The sequence below is a fragment of the Sorex fumeus genome, unplaced genomic scaffold, assembly GCF_029834395.1.
Source record: "Sorex fumeus unplaced genomic scaffold, SorFum_2.1 ptg000072l, whole genome shotgun sequence".
Taxonomy (NCBI): domain Eukaryota; kingdom Metazoa; phylum Chordata; class Mammalia; order Eulipotyphla; family Soricidae; genus Sorex; species Sorex fumeus.
This window is the reverse complement of record NW_026606129.1, coordinates 36,683,740-36,707,655: the sequence shown is the minus strand read 5'-3', so window position 1 is coordinate 36,707,655 and position 23,916 is coordinate 36,683,740. Positions and strand designations below refer to the sequence as shown.

Here is a 23,916-nt window from a genome sequence, read left to right as displayed (position 1 = left end):
GAGTTCATCTGGAGAAAAACAAAGGCAAGTTATAATGAAAAATCACTGATGTTACAGAACTGACATTAATAAACACTGTCTGCCTTATAGTCCAATGCATCATGTCCAAGTGGATACTTATTTCCCAGCTTACCATTTGTCAAAGAAACTACAGAAACTAGAAAGCTGAAGGATAAACACTTAAAATAAGAATTCATACTCCAAGTAAGTAAGAATCTTTCAACTTTTATTTCTAGGATACATTCATCTGGAACCTTTTTCTTTACAATTTTCCCCCTAAGATAAATGAATACAATAAAAATATAATCCAACTACCAGCAATGTCTGTAACCAGAAAAGAATCTAAAATCTCTGGTGTGATAATATAGGAATTTTTAAAAAATATAAACTTCATACCAGAAATAAAGCCTGAATATTCTCTTTTTCTTTAAAAATATAATTTTTCCTTCATTGCTCTTCCATGTAAATCTTATAATCAATCATTTAGTTCTAAAATCTATTTTTAAAGTAGCAATTATAACACTATAGTTCTGGGGTGTTTAGTTTTGTTCCTATTTTGTGTTCCTATTTTGTGTTCTTTACAGTAAATCAACTAATAATTACTGGAGTGTTTTTAAAAATGTGGTATCACTAAATTGTTGCAAGATTCTTCAAGATGTAATTTTTAAAAAAGGGTTTTGTCAGTAGCAAGCTGAAATCCAATTGCATTTTCATGTTATGAAATTAGAAAATGTGTATAAAGCACTTTTGCAAACTATAAAGTTCTAATGAAATACTTTTTTTTAATTTTGGACTAAAAAGGCTGCTGACTGGGAAAGAAACAGGGACATAAGGTAAAATCTTGTTATTCTCTGTACCTACTAAGACTTATGGAGGTGAAAATTTACAAACTGCAAAGAAGTTGGAAGTATTGGTACAGGAATCTCACAAAGATTGGCTGATTTGCAGCAATACCAATTTCTCTTAACTGAAATGAAGACCAAGGGTCTGGTAATCCAATACTTTCTCAGTTTCAGAAGCCAGGTAATTTGTCTCCAGTTCGGAAAAAATTAAGTTAGGTTTGTCCTCACTTCTGAATAGATTCTCCTGACTTTAACTTTAACTGAACAGAACTTCCTGACATTAAGTAGAACTCATTTTAAAATAGCATTCCAAAGCCCAGAATAAATGGTCTGTGAATGCTTCCCTTTCCTGAATTTAGGAAGATAATCAAAAGTCTAACAAAACCATAGGTAAAACAAACCTGAACTGAAGACTACCTCTAAGTAAACAGCATTATACATTACTTTCTAGGTTATTTTGTAGAATGCAGGAAGCAAAGAATTTGTGTTTGATAACAAAATGTTACCAGAAAGGCGTCCTTGTCTGTTAGAAGGCAAAATATACTTGAGAAACTTTTCCACATGAGACACCTTAGTAAAACTAAATTGCCTATAAAGACAGACCCGGCAAGGAAGATTTTATCTGTATCAACAGTATACAGAAGGCAGATGGTCATCTGTACACACAGCTGACCAAAAGAAAGCATACATAATCATCTAGCTAAAGGACAAGTGAACTAACAAGAAGTAATGGGTCTTGGTTGCTGCATGAAAAAAGATTTTGCTAATAGAGCTAACATCAGGCATGCTGAAAGAGGCTGCCAGAAGGAACCATGGGCTTCCTTCCTAGCATTCCTGAACAATCTTCCTATAGCTCTGACAGCAGGCCTGGCTTAGCATGGGGAAAGGGCTAAATGACCTTATCACTACTTTTTTGGCCCTCAGATGCACTTACTCTTTTCTTAGTGTCATATTTCCCCAAGAGAATATTCAGGCCAATTTTTTTGTCTTTTTTTCTGCGTTGGTAAGAATTGTAAGTTAGCAATTCTGGAATATGCCTGAGTATCTTATGCTACTATATGGTATCGTGAGTAATGTGAATGGAAAACTTAAATATCATGTACACAAGAGTCAAATAAGCCCATGTCACACTTTGATGATTCAACATTAAACAACTTAGCTTTCTCTATAAAACCTTCTGTGGAGGTTTTGACTATTAGACTTCAAGCCAATTTCAGTATTCCATGTAAATGGTCATTTATATTAAAGTAACATGCCTTCATGTCTTCTACATACAACAAACTAAGATTTTTTAAAATTATACATATTTTGAACCAATCTACTCCCTTTTTACAATCACACTTTCAGTCCAACATTTAAAGTATTAACCCGAACTGTTAATGAGCTAACAGTTGACCAAGTAACAGCAATTTTAAGTGAAACAATAATGTAAAAGAATTAACTTTAGAAAACACTCGTCATCTGCTCAGATGTTTATGTGTTGAGAAACAAAACACACAGAACAGATCTCACTGTAATATTCCCATTTTCTTACTCCATGATACATGTTCTCATTACTTTTACTCATTTATACAATGATTAGTTATTCTCAACAGCAGAGATTAGTATCGAATACACAACCTATTTCAGAAGTGGCATATGCTCCGTACAACTATTTTGTGTGGTCCCTGAATTATAAATCCAATTTTTTAGGAGCATAAATACAAAAGGGCTAGCTCTACTCATGTACATTGTACATTAAATGTTACGAAGACAGTAAGATGGAAAAAAGAAATGGAGAGTACAGTTTTTTAAAAAACAGTATCATTACATTAGACAATATTGTCAATGACATGTATTTTAACCAGATAATGAAAAAAATTTACCAGAATTTGTACTAATTTCTTGAGGACGCTAATAATAAAACATTACATATACATATTTATTTGTAGATTTATTTGAAGATTCTTTGGTAGCGATTGTGTTTCTTCCACATTACTGGATTTTTCAAAATAAATGTTCAAAATTAATTCACTAATTAGCCAATGAAAGATAAATTATGTTACCATTCTTTTGGCTTTCCTATAAAATTTACTTGAGCCTGACTATTAACTTGCACGAAACATGCACTTAAACACAGTAACCATTTAACTTATATACATATAAAATGAAATTAATAGCAGAAAGAAATTAGACAGTAATGAGAATCAATGACAAAACATAACAATGACAACTGTTCTTAAGTAATTTATTTTTAAATTATAAGATTTACAATGCTTTGATTAAGCAAAATTGCATAATAAAAATTAAACCAAATGAGTAAGCCAAAACAGAAAAAAAAAAAACTTAGCTTTCTTGAGTATCAGTACTTAAACCATCATTAAAAGCATCTGATGTCCACATCTTATGTAGTCATAAGTATAAGTGTTCCAACTTTTTCACTTATGGGTTTAATTTGTTTTCAACTTTTATGAACTGTATGCAATTTATTTAAAATCCTGTATACCTAGAGTTTATACTGCAACAGCAGTAAGTCTCACATGTGCAATCAAATGTAGAACCGGGGAACAGATTTCAGCTTTTAAAACCGCAGACAGAAATTATACAGTGTTTTCAGTACAGCAGAGTACATTATTTAACCAGAAAGTAGAGTTTAGTACACTTATTGCAGGGTTGGTATTTCTTTCCCTTTGAACTGAACCTGATGAACTTCTGAGCTGACATACTACTGCTGTGGATAGTAAGACTGCTGTGGGGGTTGAGGAAAAGGATATGAAGGCTGCTGGGGTCCTGGGTATGGAGCCTGTCCCGGGCTCTGTTGATACATTGGCGGATATTGCATATTATACTGGCCATATGCATAAGGATTAAAACCCATGGGCATAGGCATGTGGCAATACCTAATAAGAAAAAGAATACAAAAGAACTGGATTGGTAAATCAAATACTAGACAAGGAAACAATATTCTAAAACCAAACATTTTCAATAGTCATTTTCCTATTTCTTAGTCTGTCATAAAACAATGGAGAGATAAACAGCTATTTTGAGATTTTTAACCAGAGAAAGGTTGCTATTCTATTTATTAAAATGAAAGAGTATCAAGAGTTTAATGCTGTGCATAAAAGTGATGGGAAATAAGACTAAATAGTCAATCATCAATGGCGATAAAAGGAAGTCTTCATTTTAAAGGGTCACGCTAAGTATACTGCTGTTTTTCAAAATTCGACATTCACTATAATGTACATAAATTTAATGTTTATATGCCATGAATGTGGCCAACCCTGGTTCTATCCCCATCACTGCATATGGTCCTCTGAGTACTGCCAGGAATGATCCCTGAGCACAGAACCAGAACTAAGTCCTGAGCACAGCCAGATATAACCCCCCCAAAAAAAAAAAATATATATATATATATATAGAGAGAGAGAGAGTGTGTGTTTATAAAATGTTAGTATTTGTAGGACTTAATATATTTACTTAAAAAAACTGAGAAAAAAATTGAAGCTTATCTTTTAAAGATTAAACAGCTTAGCAAAGAAAGTTTATCTTTAAGAAGGCTCATTCCACAAAGAGAAAGAATTATATGCAATAGCTCATCAGAACACCAACATTTCAAAGTATAGATATATAAATAAAGTCTTATCAATCTTTTAAGCTCAGAAAAATTTGCTAAATTCTGCTTATTGCCTAACTGGAGATCAAAACATCTTTGGTCTTTATTTCTTCAGTCTTCTGAGTTTGGAATTTAATACAAAAGAGATATAGTTAGTATAAGTCCTCTGTGAAAAGCAAAAAAATAAATAAGCCTGGGAAATAGCTAATTATCAACTACTTAAATAAGCAACATTACTTTAACATATGCATAATCTGACAGTGTAACCTATTCACTTAAGACATTCACCGAAGGAAAAGGAGTGACCCTGTTTTAAAAGTTTACAGAAAGCTACAAACAGTAACCATTCATTGTAATATGTACTTCAGCCTTACCCAGGATATCCTGGATAGGTGGGATAGGGGGGTCCCTGGGCCTGTGGTGGAGGAGCTGAACCAGGAGTTTGTGATGGAGCTGGAAGAGTGCTTGCAGCCCCCACTGCAGCTGGAGCAGTAGCAGGAGCTCTGTTTGCTGGAAGCACTGGAGGTGGAGGCCGGGCAGGGGGCTGGGGTTTAGCAGGCTGTAAGAAAAAAATTTTATTGACTACAAAATGTTTTTTGTTTTCTCAAACTGCAATCAGTTCAATACATGAGGGCATACAAGGAAACTCTAGGAATAAGCAAGTAGATTTCTAATTCCCACTCTTAAAAAGTTGATTATGCTATAAATTATCACAGCTGAGGAAGAAATCTCCAACTTGTAGATACTCCAAAGCCACTGCTTAATCATTTACAGTTCACTACTGTTGCCAGCAATGGCAGGAAATAAGAGGTGGAAAAAAAGAGCAGTTTACCTAATGCTTATTACTGTGAACTAACATTTTCTGGTCCTAACATTTTTATATGAAAATTTTCAATCATGGGCTGGAAAGATACTTCAGTGGGTAGAGTGCCTGCCTTACACACAGCCAACCCAGGTTCAATTCCAAGTATCACATATAGTCCCCACGCACTCGCAGGAGTAATCCTTGAGTGTAGAATCAGCCGTAACCCTTGAGCATTGCGAGGTGTGGCCCAAAAATTTAAAAAAAAAAAGTTTAAAAAGGGAAAATTTCAAACACTAGAAAATTTAAAGACTGTAAAATAAACAATCACGTATTTATCAATTCCATTTAGTAACTACTAACACTTGACCACATTTGCTTTACTATGGCTATAATATTTATTGTCCTATATCTGCAAACGCATTTTTAAGTTGCAAACCTCATCACAATAACTCCAAAGATTTAAGAGCTAATTATTAAAACAAAAACCAAGAAACTTTTTAAGGTACCTTTATGAGCCAAGATTCAAGAATTACATTTGGTTATTAGGAATCTCACCTCTACTTTAATCTAGAATATGCCCTTCCCTATATTTCTTTTACTATGACAACAACCACTTTTGAACAAGAAAAAGACAACCATCTCATAGAATGTCCCAGTTCTCAATTTTTCCAATTATTTCTAGTACAATTTAACCAACTTTATCACTGTTTTTGTTGTAAGGGGTGTGTGGGGAGGGGGGCGGAGGACGGTGATTATAAGGGTTTTGTGTGTGTGTGTGTGTAGGAAGAGATCAAGAGAGTAGACTGGAGAGTATTTTTATTTTTAAAAATAAAAAAATTGATTGGTTGCCAATTAAACATTTTGTGCTTACAAATTATTCTATTTCGCTGAGAGCCAGAGAAATAGTTTGGGGATAATACAATGGCTTACACACAGCAGACCCACATTTAATCCCAAGCACCTAAAACCCACCAGGAGTGATCCCTGAGCACAGAATAGGAAGCATGGTTCCCCCAATCATTGTGAGGAACGACTCCCAAGAATTATTTATTAGTGAAGCACCATGAGGTACAGTTGTAGATTTATAAATCTTTGTGCTTGGGTCAATAATAATTAAAAAAAAAAAAAAAGAGTAGTTCCCCAAGCACCACTAGTAGCACTGTAGCACTGTCCTCCCGTTGTTCATCAATTTGCTTGAGCGGGCACCAGTAATGTCTCCATTATGAGACTTGTGGTTACTGTTTTTGGCATATCAAATACGCCACAGGGAGCTTGTCAGGCTCTGCCGTGCGGGCGGGATACTCTCGGTAGCTTGCTGGGCTGTCTGAGAGGGGCGAAGGAATCAAACCTGGGTTGGCTGCTTACAAGGCAAATGCCCTACCCACTGTGCTATTGCTCCGCCCAAGCACCACTAATATGACCCAAAAACCAAAATTAAAAATAAAAAATTAGTTGGTTGCCAATTAAACATTTTGTGCTTACAAATTATTCATACTGCGAAATATCAGACTGGTCACCTAACAATCATGATCATCAAACTTTTTCAATGTAAAGTTTATCATTTACAGCAGCAAGCAAGCTGTCACTAAGCTACATCTTTTTTTTTTTTTTAAATGTTTCTGCAGGCAGAGAGATCGTACTGAAGTTTAGGCACTTGCCTTGTAAACTTGCCAACCCTGGTTCAAATGCCTGGCACCACATACCAGGAGTAATCCCTGAACATCACTGGGTAAGGCTAACAAATAAATGAATCACTACTTTTGCTTACTGACCGGTATGGTTCTTGGTGCTGGAGTAGGAGGAGCTGGCGTATGGCCCCCTGAAGGAGCGGACTGATAGGCAGGCGTAGGAATTGAAGGAGCGCTAGGTTCTCTTGCAATGCTTTGCTGCAAGTCTCTATATTAAAGACAAAACATTAAAAATTAACAAAGAAAGCGAACACTGAAAATACTAGTTTTTTTATTTTCCTTCACATATTTAACAAAAATAAAGACTCAACCCAGGTTCAATCCCCAGCTACCCATGTGGTTCCCATGAGCACTGTCAAGAGTGACCCCCAAGCACAGAGCCATGAGCATTATCAGATACAGACCAAAAACAAACAGAAAGAGAATGGGAATTTCTTCATTAGCTAGAGTTAGTAACACATCAAAATGGGCAAATGCTCCAAAAAAAAAAAAATCACCTACTCTTAATAGGAGCTTGTTCACAGTGTGAAATTCCTAACATAAAAACCTATCTAAAAGTTATCAGAAAACTGCAACTGCTCATAGTCATCTAGCTAGTATTTTAATTACTATATACTTATAGAAAACAAAGTAACAGAAAAGCTAATCTGTTAAAAAAAAAACATTACATAAACTTCTTTATTTAAAGCTTTTTGAAGATACTCCAGAAATGGAGCACTGGGAGTTCATACTGAAACCTGTCTCACAATCTATTACTAAATTAACAGGCAGGAATCACCACTGCCTTACACTTGACTGTGGTTTTACTGACACAACAGCAGCACTGGTGTCAATGTGTTACTGAGAAACAGATAAAAAGAGGATTAAAACACAGCCATAAAATTAGGAATCTAGGGGCTGGAGCGATAGCACAATGGGTAGGGCGTCTGCCTTGCAATCAAGGCCAATTAATTTATATTCTTCTTAGAGAATGTCAGGTTTCCCTGGCAACACCCTGGTTCCCAGATGCACTCCCAGCGACCTCCAGTGGTCCAAGGGTTGTGCCAGGGAGAACTCCCACAGAAGGGGACAGGTCAGTCCAATAGCCACCCAAACAGAGCCCCAACAGCTGCCTGCTCACACTCCAAAATCACTGCCATGCCTCCAGCTGGAGTCCATCATCTCAGGACAAACCTCACCAACAAATTAACCTGTCGAAAATTCAGGTATTTGGGTCTCTGTCACTGAGATCTCCAGGCTTTCTCCAAGTCAGGATGAGCTACCTCTCCCTACCTCCCTGTACTTCCAGAAGCCCTGGCAGTCAAGTCCACAACCCAAAGCCACAGCCTAGCTAAAACTTTAACTTCAGTTGTACCATCTAGTTAAAAATTCTGAATTTCCTTGGTCATCTTCAAACTATACAACACTGATAATCCAGTAGTAGCACACCAGATTGGATGGGATTTAACAAAGTAACAAATCTTGACTAACAAAACATAAAGAAGGCTTAACCTGTAACAACATATTAGTAATCCCTCATACAAGGACTTAATGTCTCCATGGTGAGGTACGACAATTTACACAAATTTTCTTCTTAGGAAATAGTTTTTGATCATTCTGTCAGCAAATTATTAATAACAAGCAATATAAAATAAATTATTATGAGCCTGCTACAGAGGTAGGCTTGAGGGGTATCTGGGAAAACTGGACACAATGGTGAAGGGAAGGTGATAATGGTGGTGGGATTGGGGCTGGAATATTGAATGCCTATAAGAAATCATCTTGAACAACATTGTCAGCCACATTGTTTGTAGAAAGTACAGGGGGAAAATTTTAGATATGCTTACCTTTTTCATGTAAACTCCAAAATATATTAGCACAAAATTTCTTTGAAAGTTTTATTAATGACAGGTAAAACACAATTATTATCATAATAAGAGCCAAGTATAAAAAATGCAACCTACTTTAAATTCCAAAGTTGAAAACTTATTTTTGCAATGAGAACCGGCATTTTATTATATTATTTTAATTTTCTTATTTACATAAGTTAAAATCATATAGCAACCACAAATTAGCTCTTACTGATCACTGTAAAATAGCCAAAAGGAAGGAAATTGCTATGTCATATTACAGTAAACTGCAAAAGGTGCATGTGATTTTTTTAAATTATTTCCGCTAAGGGCTAAAGGATCAAAGGGTGCATGCTCTACTTGCACAAGAAGGTGAAATCAATTCCCAGCACCATAAAACACCCCATCCCAGCACTTCCATATGGAGTACTGGCTGCCCCCAAGAACTGCAAAGGTGACTGTGGTTGTCCATGGCACATGCCAGGATAAGGGAATTACTTTAAATAAGACGCACGCACGCGCGCGCGCGCGCGCACACACACACACACACACACACACACACATATATCAAAAACCAAAAAACAAACTTACTTTAACAGTTCATCTCTTTCTGTTTTCCGTGCAAACACTATATCACTGCATTTATTCTGGAATCTGACTAGGATTTCTGTCAGCTCATTGTAAAACTATAAGCAAAGAGCAAATATTAACACTTATCTAAAGCACAATTGTCAACATGGTTATACCCAAAGAATTAAAATCCTCTGCAAAAGATCGTCATACTATTTAAGTCCAAGAGTGTAATAGTAAATATGACCTATATTAGCTTCTTAAAAAAAAAAAAAACTTTAAAATCATTTTCAGAGAACAATGTCACCAAATTTAGTTATTTAAGAGTTTCAGGCTGGAGAAATTAATACAGTAAGTAAGGCTCTTGCCTTATATGCAGCAGATTCAATCCCAAGTACCACACAGGGTCCCCAAAGCCCAGTCAGGAGTAAGCCTTTATTACCGCCAGGTGTGGCCCAAAAACAAAAACAAAATTGAAAGTTTTAAGCTCTCTAATATGTACCCAACGTCCAGAGGAAAGTCACTATTTAATAAAGATACTGAACCTATTTCTTTGCAAGGATTAGACTTGCACATTCACTTCAGAAATGAAAGCATCATTTTAGAAACCTTTCAAACAATTTCCAAAAGCTCTCAGGAGAGTTTTCTCAACTTAATCTCCTTCAACAAAACAATTTAAACCAAATTAAAACACTATTTTACTCTGCTTTTTATTTGGAGGCTTTCCAGTATTTATACCCACTCTTCAGAGGGTTTTATATTAAAACCTACTATATTACACCAAGAAACTTTGTTCAGGAACCAAAGAGACAGTGCGGAAGGCAGGGCACTTGCCTTGTACTCAACTAACCCATGTTCCATCTCCAGCACCCCAAGTCCACCTGGAGCCCACCCAGAGTGATCCTGTGCACAGAGCCAGGAGTAGTCCTGAGCACTGCTAGGTGTGACCCAAAAACTTGAAAAAGAAAGAAAATTTTATATATTATTATGTGTGTAAAGTACCAAAAGGAATCATGCATCTGAAAAATTTATCACCATCAAACCATCATCACAGAAGATACAAGCCAGACCCTCCCACTCCTCACTACAGAACAGCTTGGACCGTTCCTGTTGCCACTTGATTCATGTAAGTTGGTTAACTTCAATGTCACAGAATTCTGACATCTTTTAGTTCCTGCTACCTGGAATGCATAGTAGATGCATCCAGTCTGGTGAAATCTATAATTCACCATTCAAAATTCTCCTAAGCACTGTCACCTTCTTTAAGTTGTCTTCCTCTTGTACCAAACCTTTCAAAAGGCATTAAAATAACTAAAAATTCAACATGAAAATAATTTGGTCCAAAGCACAGATTAATCCCCAACTATATTTTCACAACTTTACTGCCTGCTTATTGTTTCTTTCATGTATCATACCTTTGTGCCCTCTTTCAAATTAGCTACAAGTTCAACAAAGTTGTCATAGGCAGTAGCTAAATTCTTCAAAACTTCTTCTCTTAAATTAGCTTCATTGTTACTTTGTTTCATTTTTGAAAATTCCTGGTGCGAGACCTTGTTAAAAGAAAAATTTATTTACATTTACCAAAGTAGTATCTCAGCATTTTTATACCTACTTTTCCAACTAAGAAACTCATATAACACTATATACATTTAGGAATAACTTGAAATTTAATTGGTATTTCTTTGGGAGTAGAATTTAAAGCTTTCCTTAAGTAATAATCCCACTTTCAGTAGGTGGCAAACAATAATATTTATAAATTTCTAAAAATATATAACACTTGTAAATATCACAATCCTAAATAGACAAATATCTAGTCCAAGTTTTTCCTTTTTGTGATTTTTCTTAAAAACACAAGTAGTATTACAGTATATACACTTCACCTGTATATTTTTAAGAAGTCCTTCTTGTTTCTTTAAAGATTCTTGAACTTTAGTAGTAAGACCTCCATAGATTCGATCCAATTCAGTAACAGAAAGAGCTTCTTCATTTATCACACCATCCTGAGCCAATGCAGTCAAAAATTTGCTTGTCATATCAAAGCTCACTGATTTCAGGTCATTCTCCAGACCCTCTCTTTCCTTCTTTACTTCATCAAGACTTGCCAATAAAGATTTTAAGACATTTACAACCTAAATAATTTTAAACAGAAACACACAAGAATAAAGAAAATACTTGTTTAACTGCTCAAGGCAATAGGAAGGAATTGTAAACAATAGTTCATCCACTGTCAGGTACACATAATTTCTCAAAGAGCAATGTTTAAATTGTGTGTCAGGATTATTTAGTAGACATTTTATCTTTAAGTGAACTTAGACTTTAAGAGAAAGTAGCAATAATAACCGTAGGAAGATCTTTAATGTACTGAATACTCACTATGTATCAGGCACTATCCTGAATACTTAACATATATAAATATAAATCTTAAATAACCCATGAGGTATATATTTTATTGCCATAATTCTACAGATAGGGAAACTGAGTCTCAGTGACATTAGGTAACATCCAAACCTAATTTCTTAAGCACTACACTGCCTCCATCAGACTTTGAGGTAAGAGGTTAGGTTTTTGTCAAGTAAATACTGTTTTGCCAATATAGAGTGAGAGTCTATATATAAATACACACACACACACACACACACACACACACACACACACACACACACACCCATAACAGAAAAAAATTATGAGATAATATTCAGAAAGGAAAGCCACAAATAGTTTATTTTTCACACTGGAAGAGAAAGAGGGAGCTGGGTCTTACGCTTCTCTTTCTATTCTTTCTTAAGTTTGACTACGCTGAGCACCGCTGGTGTGACCCAAAAAGCAAAAATAATAATAATAATAAAACTAAGAAGAAATTGCCTAGCCCTGAAGTAGCCTAAAGGTATGAGGGATACACCCCTTTGAGATGCAAATACTGAGTTTGGTGCAAATGTAGAAACTGAGGGTGGGCCCTCTCAAAAAAGGACAGTCTATAGGGAAATCTAAGGGTCCTAATAAAAATATAAAAGGATTCAGAGTCAAGGTCTGAGTCCAGAGAGATAGTACAGCAGGTCAGGCCCTTGCCTTGCACTCAACTGACCTCTATTTGATTCCCAGCATTCCATAAGGTTCCTGGAGTTGACTAAGAGTGATCACTAAGTGAAGGGTCAGGAGTAATCCTTGAGCACTAGCAGGTGTGGCTTAAAAACAAATAAGAGTCCAAAGTACTTACCCTTTGACAACCCCTAAGTTCCCTGTGTAAAATTTCTGCTTTAGGGTGAAGAAAGGTAGGCCACATCTGGCAAAGCTCATGACGTACTCCTGCCCTGCACTCAAGAATCACTCCTGGCAGGGCTCAGGGACATGCAGAGCACCTGGGATCAAAACTGAGTGGGTGAACTTAGGCAGGGAAAGGTGTAACTGCCTTACCCTCTATACTTTCGCTCTGACCCCACTTGCTCATTGTATTGTGCACTACTCTGTTCTTCCAATGTCTTACTTCTGGACCGATATATAGTACAAGAGATAAGGTATCTTACATGTAGCCAATTTGGGTCAGTCCTGGCACCACGTAATAGAAGTGATTCCAGAAATGATTCCTGAGCACACAACCTGGGGTAAGCCTTGAGCACAGGAGTGTGGTTCAAAAACAATGGATTAATTCTTAGGAAACTTTCTACGGTCCAGGAAGATAGCTCCAGGAACTGGAGCACTTATTTCACAAGAAAGAGGACTAGGTTCTATCCTTGGCATTGACCCTGGACACCACACTGCCCCCTTCCCCACTCCTACTCCCTCAGTAGAGTGATCACTGAACAGGAAGGCAGAAGTAGGCTCTGAGTACTATTGGGGTAGACAAAACGAAGAGGAACTTGAAAGAGAAACTCCAGAATGCTGAATGTAAATATTTAACAATCTGAATCCTCACAGCACACAGCAAAATTATTATTTTCTACACTATACTAGTTATCCTTGGATGTAAAATCTTTCATACTGGGTTATCAATTAAAGGCAATGACTGTGTATATAATTACTTTGTTAAAGATTCAAAGTACCTAAGTAAAGAGATTTTCACAGAGTAAGTCTTAGACTAATAAGTATTCCTATGGAGAGATAAATATGGAACACACTAGAAATTCTTGAGACCTATTATCAGGAAATTTACCTTTTCAAGAATGTTTCAGTGACATATCACCTGGCTTGTTTTCCTGTGCTTCTATTTTACCTGATATATCACCCTATCCCACAGTCAAATTATCCTTGTCCTTTCTCCTCTTCGAGGACTTTTCAAATAAAACGCTATTATTTTCTCCTTTCTGACACCAATAAAAATGCCATGTTGCTGCTATCTTTTTATAAACACGCAGACCTTATCAATATTCGCTCAGAGTTCATGCCAATGGACTATGGAATAACATAGAGTACAGAATAATGTAAGAAACAGACTCTGTGGTCAAAAGAGTATCTACCCAAACCTCTATCTTTTACTTCAGCTAAGTTTCTGTATTTCCAAGCCACCTTCTTTTATGAGTTAAATACTGTAAACATATAAAGTACCTTCATTCAGTATAATCACCTATTATAGTTTATTTATACCACTTTAAATATAAAACCCTTAGTTTCCTTCCATACCTCTAAAAGGATACCAATCTGAAAGGGATTGACAATTCATCACAAACAATGGTATGAATATTATCTTCATAAGCAAATAAACACACTGGCAAGCATCTCTCACCTCACTGCCCTGCATGGTCTTTGCTGGGTTAGCAGAAGGGATGGCAGCATTCAGTTCAGGCTCTGGTCTACATAGAAGTGCAATGGTGTCACGATGAGAATGATAACGTTCTTTCACTTGTCCATCTGCTTGCACTGCTTTATCCAAAACTGTTCTGAAGTTGTTTCCCTCTGGGGAGCAAAAAAACATTACCAGTAATAGTTACAGGAGAGCAATACTTTTAGTTCTGTTCTACTACTTTATTTCTCCCTTCAATAAATGCCAATTTACTAAGCATAAAAGCTCAACTCTTATGCATCTTTTCCCCTCTGTGATGCTGGGGATCAAATCCAGGTCTTCCACACACAAGTCATGAGGTTCACCACTGTGCCACACCCCTGCCTTACTTGCCTATGAACACTGTGTTAGACAGATAGCTCAACAGACAAAAACGAATGCTGTGCATGTGGAAGGCCTGAGTTTGATCTGGGTGTATGGCTCCCCCAAGCACTGGAAGCAACTCTCCAAGCACAGACCCAGTAGTCCCCAAGAACCACCAGAAATGACACACACACAAAAAAATCATTAAAACTTACAAAAATAAACATAGATTACCTCATTTTTTTTAATCTTACAGCAAATTAAGGAAAACATTTGGGTCTTATTAAGGAAAAAATGATACTCTTTGACAGTCTCAGAAAGGAGTCAGTTGTATTAATGAGAACCAAGAGTCAACCTAACTGCCACAGGAAAGTGGACTCAACTGGTCAGTAGAGTTTTCTGATCAGCTCCAATGAGATAATCTTTCCAATTTCCAAAAGGAAACACAAAGTCTTTACACAATCTTTTTCCATTCCCCACAAGCTAAATTGCGTAAGTCTGAAACAACTATTTTTCATTTATATATTCCTTGTGCTAACTCAAGGGATTTTCTGTACCCCCTTGGTGATCTCTCCCCTTGCTGGGAGGGGTTATGTATAATTCATGAATCATTTAATACAGCCAATCATATCCTTAAAATTTACTCATTTGGATTTTCATTATGTAAATTTTCATAATAGTTTCAGTATTTAACAAAGGTTTACAAACAACGCTAATTTAATCAAGCAAAATTATGTCTTCAAATTGAAAATTTATTAGCATAAAAATAATTCATGCATATTTTTACCTGCTCTTAAAGGCTTATAGAGTTCATTGGATGGTGTTCTTTGCCAGCGTTCTTTGAATTTTGCTCTTAAATCATTGTCAGTGGCTTCCTCTTCATCCAAAAATCGTAATGACTTTTTTAAAAGGCAATGCAACAAAGAGATATTACTCCTGGTCTACAACACTTTCATTATTTTTACATGGCTATAGCTATATAAATGAGCATTAGTGAAACTGAAATATGTCTATATTACCAGTAAGAATATAAACTGATTTATTTGTTGCAGAAACATAAGTTACAATGCAGTCAAAAGGACTTGGAAGATTTAATGCTAGGTTAGTCATTACCTTCTCAGTAAAATTAGAAAGAAAAAATGAGACGCCAGAGAGGTAGTATTGGGGTGCCTGCCTTGCACGTAGCTAACCCTGGCTCATTTCCTAAAACCACATAAGGTTCACTAAGCACTGCCAAAAAAGTGTCTCAAGCCCAGTGCCAGGAGTAAACCCCAAGTACTGCTGGTTGTAACCCTATAAAACAAAGCAATGAGAGTAACATCCATATGAAAATACTAAACAAAGACATTTTTAAACACTGAGATAAACTTTAAGCCCTTAAAACTAGAAACAAAACTTATCACTGACAACAAAGAATAGAGATCTATAAACTTTCCTGGCAAACACCAGAGTAAATATTTCAGTCTTTGTGGGCACATACAATTTGTTATCTATTCATTTTCTGTTTAAAACCCTCTAAAAGTATAAAACTTTTCACCTCTAAAAATGGTTACATACTGGGATTGGTGGGGGTGGAGAATGGGCACTGGTGGTGGGATGGGTACTTGATAATTGTATAACTGAAACCCAAGCACAACAACTTGTAAGTCTACAACTGTACCTCATGGTGTTTCACTAATAAAAAAATAATAAAAAATAAAAATGGTTACAATCATCACTTACTAGTGAATCATACAAAAATATCCTCCCAAAACCAGAATTGGACCGCTTAATTAATCACTATTGGCTTAGAAAATAAATCTAACAGAACATGACAACTAATCAAGAGTAAGCATTCTTCCAAAAGGCACTATCCTCCCCCGAACAGGGACATATTCTAATGAGCAACATGCAGTACACACAAATAGCAACATTATTTAAAAGAGTTGAAAAGTAGAGATCACCCAATAGCTTTCACTGATGAATGCATAGACAAAATGTAGTCTATCCATACAGTAAAGTGTAACTGAGTTGTAAAAAATATTGTTACATGCTACAAAATGGATGAACATGAGAAAAAAAATGCTAAATGAAAAGAAGCCCAACTCAATACAGTATTAGTAGGAATATAAAATGGTGAGGCTAGTCTGGAACACAGTTGAATAGCTAAGTAATGAGTTGGAAGGCTGGGTGGAGAAAATATCCCAAAAAGAACAAGAAAGAGACATGTAAGAAGTATAAAGAACCAATTCAGAGCAGTCATACCCACATCCCATAGCCGCTTTCACGTAACAGATTCACAACTAATCTTGGAAGACATACTAAGACAACACAGGTCTTTGGGCTGAAAACTCTGGGGTCTCTCAGGGAAGGGAAGGGGGCAAGCCAAGTTCCTGCCCTGCCAAAACCCCAGAAGCCATCCCACATCCTATAGCCCCCACCATACAAACGGTCCAACTTCTACTTCACAACTTATCTCTAATCTCTGAAGAAATGCCAAGCCAATGAAACTCCCAGGAACCCAGCTTTTAAGCTGAAAACTCTGGGGTCGCCTCAGAGGGGGGGCAGCTAGTCCCCCCATCCCCATACTATCAGAAACTCCAGAAGCTACACCCAACAGCTCACAGCTGCTGCCATGTAAATGACCCAGCTTCACAATCTCAGAAGAGAGGCCAAGTCAAGCCGATGAAACTCACAGCTACACCAGTCTTCAGGCTGAAACTCTGGGGCTTTCAGGAAGGAGATAGGCTCATACTTAACACAATTCTACATCTGGGCACTTCTGGAGCACACAGCCACATGTGCCAAATTTCACAATACTGATAGCCCAGTACTGGCACAACTGTGGCACTGTACTGTCCTCCCGTTGTTCATCGATTTGCTCAAGCAAGCCCAGTAACGTCTCCATTGTGAGACTTCTTGTTACTGTTTTTGGCATATCAAATATGCCCAAGGGTAGCTTGCTTTATGATAATTCCACTTACCAACTTCCTGTAATAAGCAATATAAAATAGATTATTTTATGCCTGCTAAGGGGGCAGGCTTGGGGAATGGATGGGAAACTGGGGACAATGGTGGAGGGAAGGTAATACTGATGGTGGAACTGGTGTTAGAACACTGAAAACCTGAAATAACTGCAACATAAACTTGGTAAAACAGTACTAAAAAAAATTTTTTTAAATGATCTGTCTTTAGCACCCCTTCATTATAACCCCATCCATGAAATTATAAAAGAGATCATAAAGGCCCAGGAATATGGCTCAAAGGTAAAGCACCTGTGTCTCAGATATGAGGCCAAGTGGTAAATTCCCAACACCACCTCACATACCAAATGCAAAAAGCTAAGAAAGAAGCCAGATCCCAGCAATACTACACTGTGATCTCCAGTGCCAAAACAAAGCGTGCAATCTCACATACATAATCAAAAGGTACAAGCACTAGAACCAAGTGTATGATCCTCCCATCCAACACTTACTGTGAGCACCAAAGCTAAGTGTACAAGCACTGGAACTTTGTTAATCCACACTCTAGTCACCGCAACAACAAAAAAAAGGAAGGAAAGGAAGGAAAAAGATAACTGAGATCATAAAGAACAGGAATAAAAAGGAAGAACTTAAGTCTGTAAGAAAAGAACTAAAGACTAAAAGTATCCAAGATACCAAGTAGAATAAATTTACTATTTTTAAAAAGTGAGTATCTTAAAAGTTAAAACCCTCCCCCAAGCATACGAGCATCTAATCTTCGATAAGGGGGCAAGAAAAGTGAAGTGGAGCAGGGAAAGCCTCTTTAACAAATTTTGCTGGCAAAACTGGACGGCTATATGCAAAAAAATGGGCTCAGATCTCTGCCTAACTCCATGTACAAAAGTAAGATCTAAGTGGATTAAAGACCTCAACATCAGACCGGAATCTATAAGATACATTGAGGAAAATGTTGGCAAAACCCTTCATGACATAGAAGCTAATAGTGTCTTCAAAGATGTCACATGCTGGCCAAGCAAGTGAAAACAGAGATAGATAAATGGGACTATCTTAAACTAAGAAGCTTCTGCACCTCAAAAGAAACAGTGACCAAAATACAAAGACAGTCAACTGAATGGGAAAGGATATTCGCCAACTACACATCTGATGGGTTAATTTCAAGGATATACAAAATACTGGTTCAACTCCACAAAAAGAAAACATTCAACCCCATCAAAAAAAATGGGGAGATGAAATGAATAGAAACTTTGACAAAGAAGAAATTCGAATGGCTAAAAGACACATGAGAAAATGTTCCACATCATTAATCATCAGGGAGATGCAGATCAAAACCACAATGAGGTATCACCTCACAGCACAGAGACTGGCCCATATCCACAAGAACAAAAGCAACCGGTGCTGGCGCGGATGTGGTGAGAAAGGGACACTCCTTCACTGTTGGTGGGAATGCCAACTGGTTCAGCCCTTTTGGAAAACAGTATGGATGATTCTCAAGAAATTAGAAATTGAGCTCCCATTTGACCCAGCAATACCACTCCTGGGAATATATCCCAGAGAGGCAAAAAAGTATAGCCGAAGTGACATCTGCAATTGTCTGTTTATTGCAGCACTCTTTACAATAGCCAGAATCTGGAAAAAACCTGAGTGCCTGAGAACAGATGACTGGTTGAAGAAACTCTGGCACATTTACACAATGGAGTACTATGTAGCTGTTAGAAAAGACGAAGTCATGAAGTTTACATACAAGTGGTACTACATGGAAAGTATCATGTTAAGCGAAATGGCTCAGAAAGAAAGGGATAGACATAGAAAGATTGAATGCATCTGGGGAACATAAAGTAACAAAATAGGAAACTAACACTCAAGTATGGCAGAGATTAGTACCAGGAATTTTACTCAATGACCCGGAGGACAACCACACATGTTAGGGGAAGGGGGAGCTCAGAAAGAGAAGGGAACACCAAATAAAGGGTGTTGGGAGGATCCGCCCACGATGGGAGAGCATGCTGAGGGTAGACTGTCGACCAAGCATGATTGCCACTCAATGCCTCTTTTGCAGACATGGCACTCAAAAGGAGAGAGAGGGAAGTGCCCTGCCACAGAGGCAGGGTGGGATGGGGGCTGGGGGGGGAGGGGATGCTGGGATCCGTGGTGGTGGGAAATGCGCACTGGTGGAGGGATGGGTGTTTGATCATTGTATAATCGAAACCCAAGCACAAAAATGTGTAAGTCTACAACTGTACCTCATGGTGCCTCACTATTAAAAAATAAATAAATTTAAAAAAAAAAGACCAAATACACAAATATTAATTCATTTTTAATTTAATATAAAAAAAGATAGTTTTTATTGAAATGTATTTCAAAAGGTCTGAGGGGAGAGAAAAGAAAAAGTATGAGTTTGAGAGAGAATGCAGGCTTCTCCAGAGTGGAAATAATCAAGCAAAGAACCCTGGAGACAGCAAGTGAGAACATGGGCTTGAAGAGCCATATTTAGGATATCTTATGTAATTCAGAGATGGTGCACATATCCCTGTGCTTAATTTCACAGAATAATGTTAACATTTCCCATTATTTCTACATGAATAAATTATAACTTAATCCATTAAAAAAAAAGTTAAAACCAAAACTAAATTGCTAAAATCTACCGAAGAGAAACATTCCAAAAGATGAACTTATAAATTAGTATTAATAAGTGACAATAAAAATGACTAATTCACAAGGTTATAAAGACAGACAAAAGTACTTTATAGGGGCTGGACACAAAGCCTAACAGACTGGTGCATGCTTGGCTTGCATTAGGCCTGGTTCAATTCCCAGTACAACATGGTTCCCCAATACTGCTGGAAGCAATCCCCAAGCAAAGCTGAGAATTGAACAAGCTGGGTATAGTCCAAAACAAAAAAAAAGTATCTCACACTAAGACAGGGAAACAACAAACATTTCATTCATGCTAATTATGCCAGTATTTTCTTAATTAAAAAAACAATTCTAGTGTCCATTCCAATTATGAAATAAAAATTTATTTTACTCTCTACTGAAAAACATATACAGTAAACTTGCAGAACATTTGCTGACCTAATTTCCTTCATCTAATCCCAAAGAAACCCAATCTTCCATAGAAAGATAAATATGATAAATTATTATACTTAACAGTTTGTGACAATAATTTCTTACAGTATACAAGTTTTATGCAATGTTCTGTAAGTTTCATTAATGTGCAATACTCTATCCTTTAGACATGAGGGCATTACATTCTCACAAAATCAAGATTTCTCTTGAGACAAAAAAAAAGTGCGCGCATGCGCGCGCACACACTAAATTCACCACAATGGGGAATCCGATGGTCAGAATTCTGCAGTCCTAATTTCATATAAAAACAAAAGAGTCAAAGTATTTTTATTTGTAAAGCAAAGCACTTAGAACAAACCTCATCTAGGATTTCTCTATTTCTTTGCAGTAGTTCAGGTAGTTCTTTGATCAACTGGTCAACAGTCTGGATGCCTCCCTGTTCAATTACTGATGTGGATTTTGTTAATATAGACTGAGGTACAGTATCTCCAGATACATCTTCAATAGCTGCTGGAAGATTAAGGGATGCTAACACCCTGAAATAAAATAAGACACTGTATAATCTAGAAGTCTAAGTCACCTTAAAAACATTAATGACCTATATTCAAAACAAGACCATCAGAATTGGAAGGTCAAAATTATGGTAAGTCCTATCAATAGAAAAACAAAGAATAAAACAGAAAGGCAATGATTAAAACTATAACAAATCAACTAGAACAATTTAGGTTTACAGTTTAAAATTTAAAAAAACTTGAAAAACTTAGGTTCAGACTTCAAAGATGCCTCTCAAGATGGCAGGGTAGGGCTAGAAATGGGGAGGGAAGAGGGAATCAGAGAACACTGATGGAGGGAAAGTGACACTAGTGGTAGATCAGTAATGGAACTCTATGTCAAAAGCCAAACTATGAATAACAGTGCAACTCAATAAAATAAAATTTGGGGAGAAAAAATCTTACAAGGCTACCCTTGTAAGATAACAAATAAAACTAACTTCTTTCAAAGTAATTTAAAATCAAGAATTCTAGATAATGCATATATACACATCTATATGCGCACGCACACACACACAAATGCACAAACACACACTCAGGACTCCAACACCTCATGCCCCCAGAACACCATCAGAAACAACACTCCACCACAAGCAGCACTCAGTCAAAAGTAGCTCCTGAACATCACAGGATAAGGCCCCAAAATTTGAAAAAAAGAAAAATTTTTAGAAGATAAATGGTCAATAAACACCTGGAATTGTTCAACATCATTAGTAATTAGGAGAATATAATTAAACCACAAAAAGATGCTGTTAAGTATACAGTAAAATGGTGAAAATTAAAAGGACCGGCAATACTGAGCAGTAATGAGGATACACAGCAACTGCATTTCTCAAACAATGCAGGTTGGAATATATGCTGCAACATCCACTTCAAGAAATGAAACAATCTTTTTCATGTGACATTAAAATATATACTAATCATACAACTCAGCAGTTCCACTCCTGGGCATTTCCTCAAGAAAGTAAAACATACAATAATTTGTACACAGCTACTGAAAAGCCAATTATCATGTGAATAATTAAAAACTGCTATTGTATCAATACAAATATCAAAAATACAGTACACAGTGTAACATCTATCTATATTGCTCTAGCTGGCCCAGTAACGTCTCCATTGGAGACTTTGTTGTTACTGTGTCTGGCAACTCGGTAGCTTGCTGCGGGCTCTCCGAGAGGGGTGGAGGAATCGAACTCGGGTCGGCCATGTTGGCTGCGTGCAAGGCAGATGCCCTACCCGCTGTGCTATCGATTAAACTATATAAAATGTCCAACAGGCGGATAAAGAGAAAGCGCAAAGTGATGAAGCACAAAATGTTTTGCATGCTGGAGGCCCAGATTCAATTTCTAACACCACATGGTCCCCCAAGCATTAAGCAGGGAGCAGCACCTAAGCAGTGTGGTTCCAAAAGAGAAAAAAGAGGAAAGGGGTGAAAAGTGAAGAAAGGAGGGAAATGAAAGGGGAAGAGGGGGACAGAGACAAAAGAAAAATGTTAAGTCAAGCTTATAGTCATAGGGAAAAAAAATAGGCAATGGTTAAGAAGTCAGGTGAAGAAATACTAAAGGGAAAGAGGCATCAAAGACTTTTTCAGTGATGGGAATGCTCTCTGTAATAGTGGTGGTATTTTACAAGGGTATACACATTTATCAAAAAATTAAGCTATGGGGGCTGGAGAAATAAGGTAGGGCATTTGCCTTGCACGCGACTGACCCGATTTTGATTCCCAGCATCCCATATGGTCCCTTGAGCACCACCAGGAGTAATTCCTGAGTGCAGAGCCAAGAGTTAACCCCCCAGCATTGCCAGGTATGACCCAAAAAGAAAAAAAAATGAAGTTATGCACACCACAGACACTAGCACAGAAAACAATCTCAGAAAACAAAAATGTACATCAAACTACTTAAAGAACAAATCAAACAGATAACAACCAATCTTAACAAGTAAATTTCTGACCTTGTGTGTGTTTGTGTGTGTGTGTGTCCGTACACACATATTTAGTTTTATTTTTAAGCACTACCTACCCATTTGCCAAAGTGGTAGCTTCTCTCATTTGAGCAATTGATCTGTTAACTAAATCAGCCTTCCTCTGATTATAAGCAGCCAAAGCCTGCTGCACTGACACAGGAACCATTTTCTCAAACAGATCTAAAATTAGAGGTAGAAATTTTGGCAAAATGTTAAAACAAATATTCAACTATGAAGAATTTTCTATTTTTCCCAATGTACATGTAAAAACACTGTAAATATTTAAATCAGAATTAAATCAGTACTAAAAGCACAAGAGTCTCTTAGGTTATTACATTAACAGTAACAACAAAAAATATTTTTCCTTTGAACTTAGTTTTCATAATTTTTTAAAATGGATGTCAAATTAAAGAATCTTTGATGAAGAGAATACACAGCCAAAGTTCACTGTTGACTAAAATAGTATCAGGATTTGATTTTCAGCTGCGTCACTGCCTAGCTGCTCACTTGGTCAAATTTCAATACATCAGTATCTTTGTGACTCAAATGGAGCTAATAATAGCACCTATTTCCTTGGGTTTTAGAAATAACTGAGCTATACCAGAGGATAGGGCGTTTGCCTTGCACGCGGCCGACCCGGGTTCGATCCCCGGCATCCCAAATGGTCCCCCAAAGTACCACCAGGAGTAATTCCTGAGTGCAAAGCCAGGAGTAACCCCGAGCATTGCTGGGTGTAACCCAAAAAAGAAAAAAATAAATAAATTGGCTTAAGAAAGAAAGAAAAGAAAGAAAGAAAGAAAGAAAGAAAGAAAGAAAGAAAGAAAGAAAGGGAGAAGAGAAGAGAAGAGAAGAGAAGAGAAGAGAAGAGAAGAGAAGAGAAGAGAAGAGAAGAGAAGAGAAGAGAAGAGAAGAGAAGAGAAGAGAAGAGAAAAGAAAAAAGAAGTAACAGTGCTGGGGACCAGAGACAG

General features: G+C 36.9%; 1 protein-coding gene across 2 annotated transcripts in view; it reads right to left on the bottom strand.

Moving 5' to 3' along the window:
• Positions 1 to 205: 205 nt before the first annotated feature.
• PDCD6IP (programmed cell death 6 interacting protein) overlaps positions 206 to 23,916 on the bottom strand; it is a 50,917-nt gene continuing 27,206 nt past the window's right edge. For both annotated transcript variants that reach the window (XM_056128933.1, XM_056128934.1), the window contains exons 9-18: positions 23,005 to 23,128; positions 20,791 to 20,968; positions 15,191 to 15,302; positions 14,044 to 14,213; positions 11,207 to 11,455; positions 10,742 to 10,876; positions 9,348 to 9,442; positions 7,012 to 7,135; positions 4,809 to 4,993; positions 206 to 3,721 (exon numbers count right to left, since the gene is read on the bottom strand). In XM_056128933.1, coding sequence (XP_055984908.1) covers positions 3,547 to 3,721; positions 4,809 to 4,993; positions 7,012 to 7,135; positions 9,348 to 9,442; positions 10,742 to 10,876; positions 11,207 to 11,455; positions 14,044 to 14,213; positions 15,191 to 15,302; positions 20,791 to 20,968; positions 23,005 to 23,128 — 1,547 coding nt within the window. In that variant the 3' untranslated portion in view covers positions 206 to 3,546. The remainder of the gene's footprint in view (positions 3,722 to 4,808; positions 4,994 to 7,011; positions 7,136 to 9,347; positions 9,443 to 10,741; positions 10,877 to 11,206; positions 11,456 to 14,043; positions 14,214 to 15,190; positions 15,303 to 20,790; positions 20,969 to 23,004; positions 23,129 to 23,916) is intronic.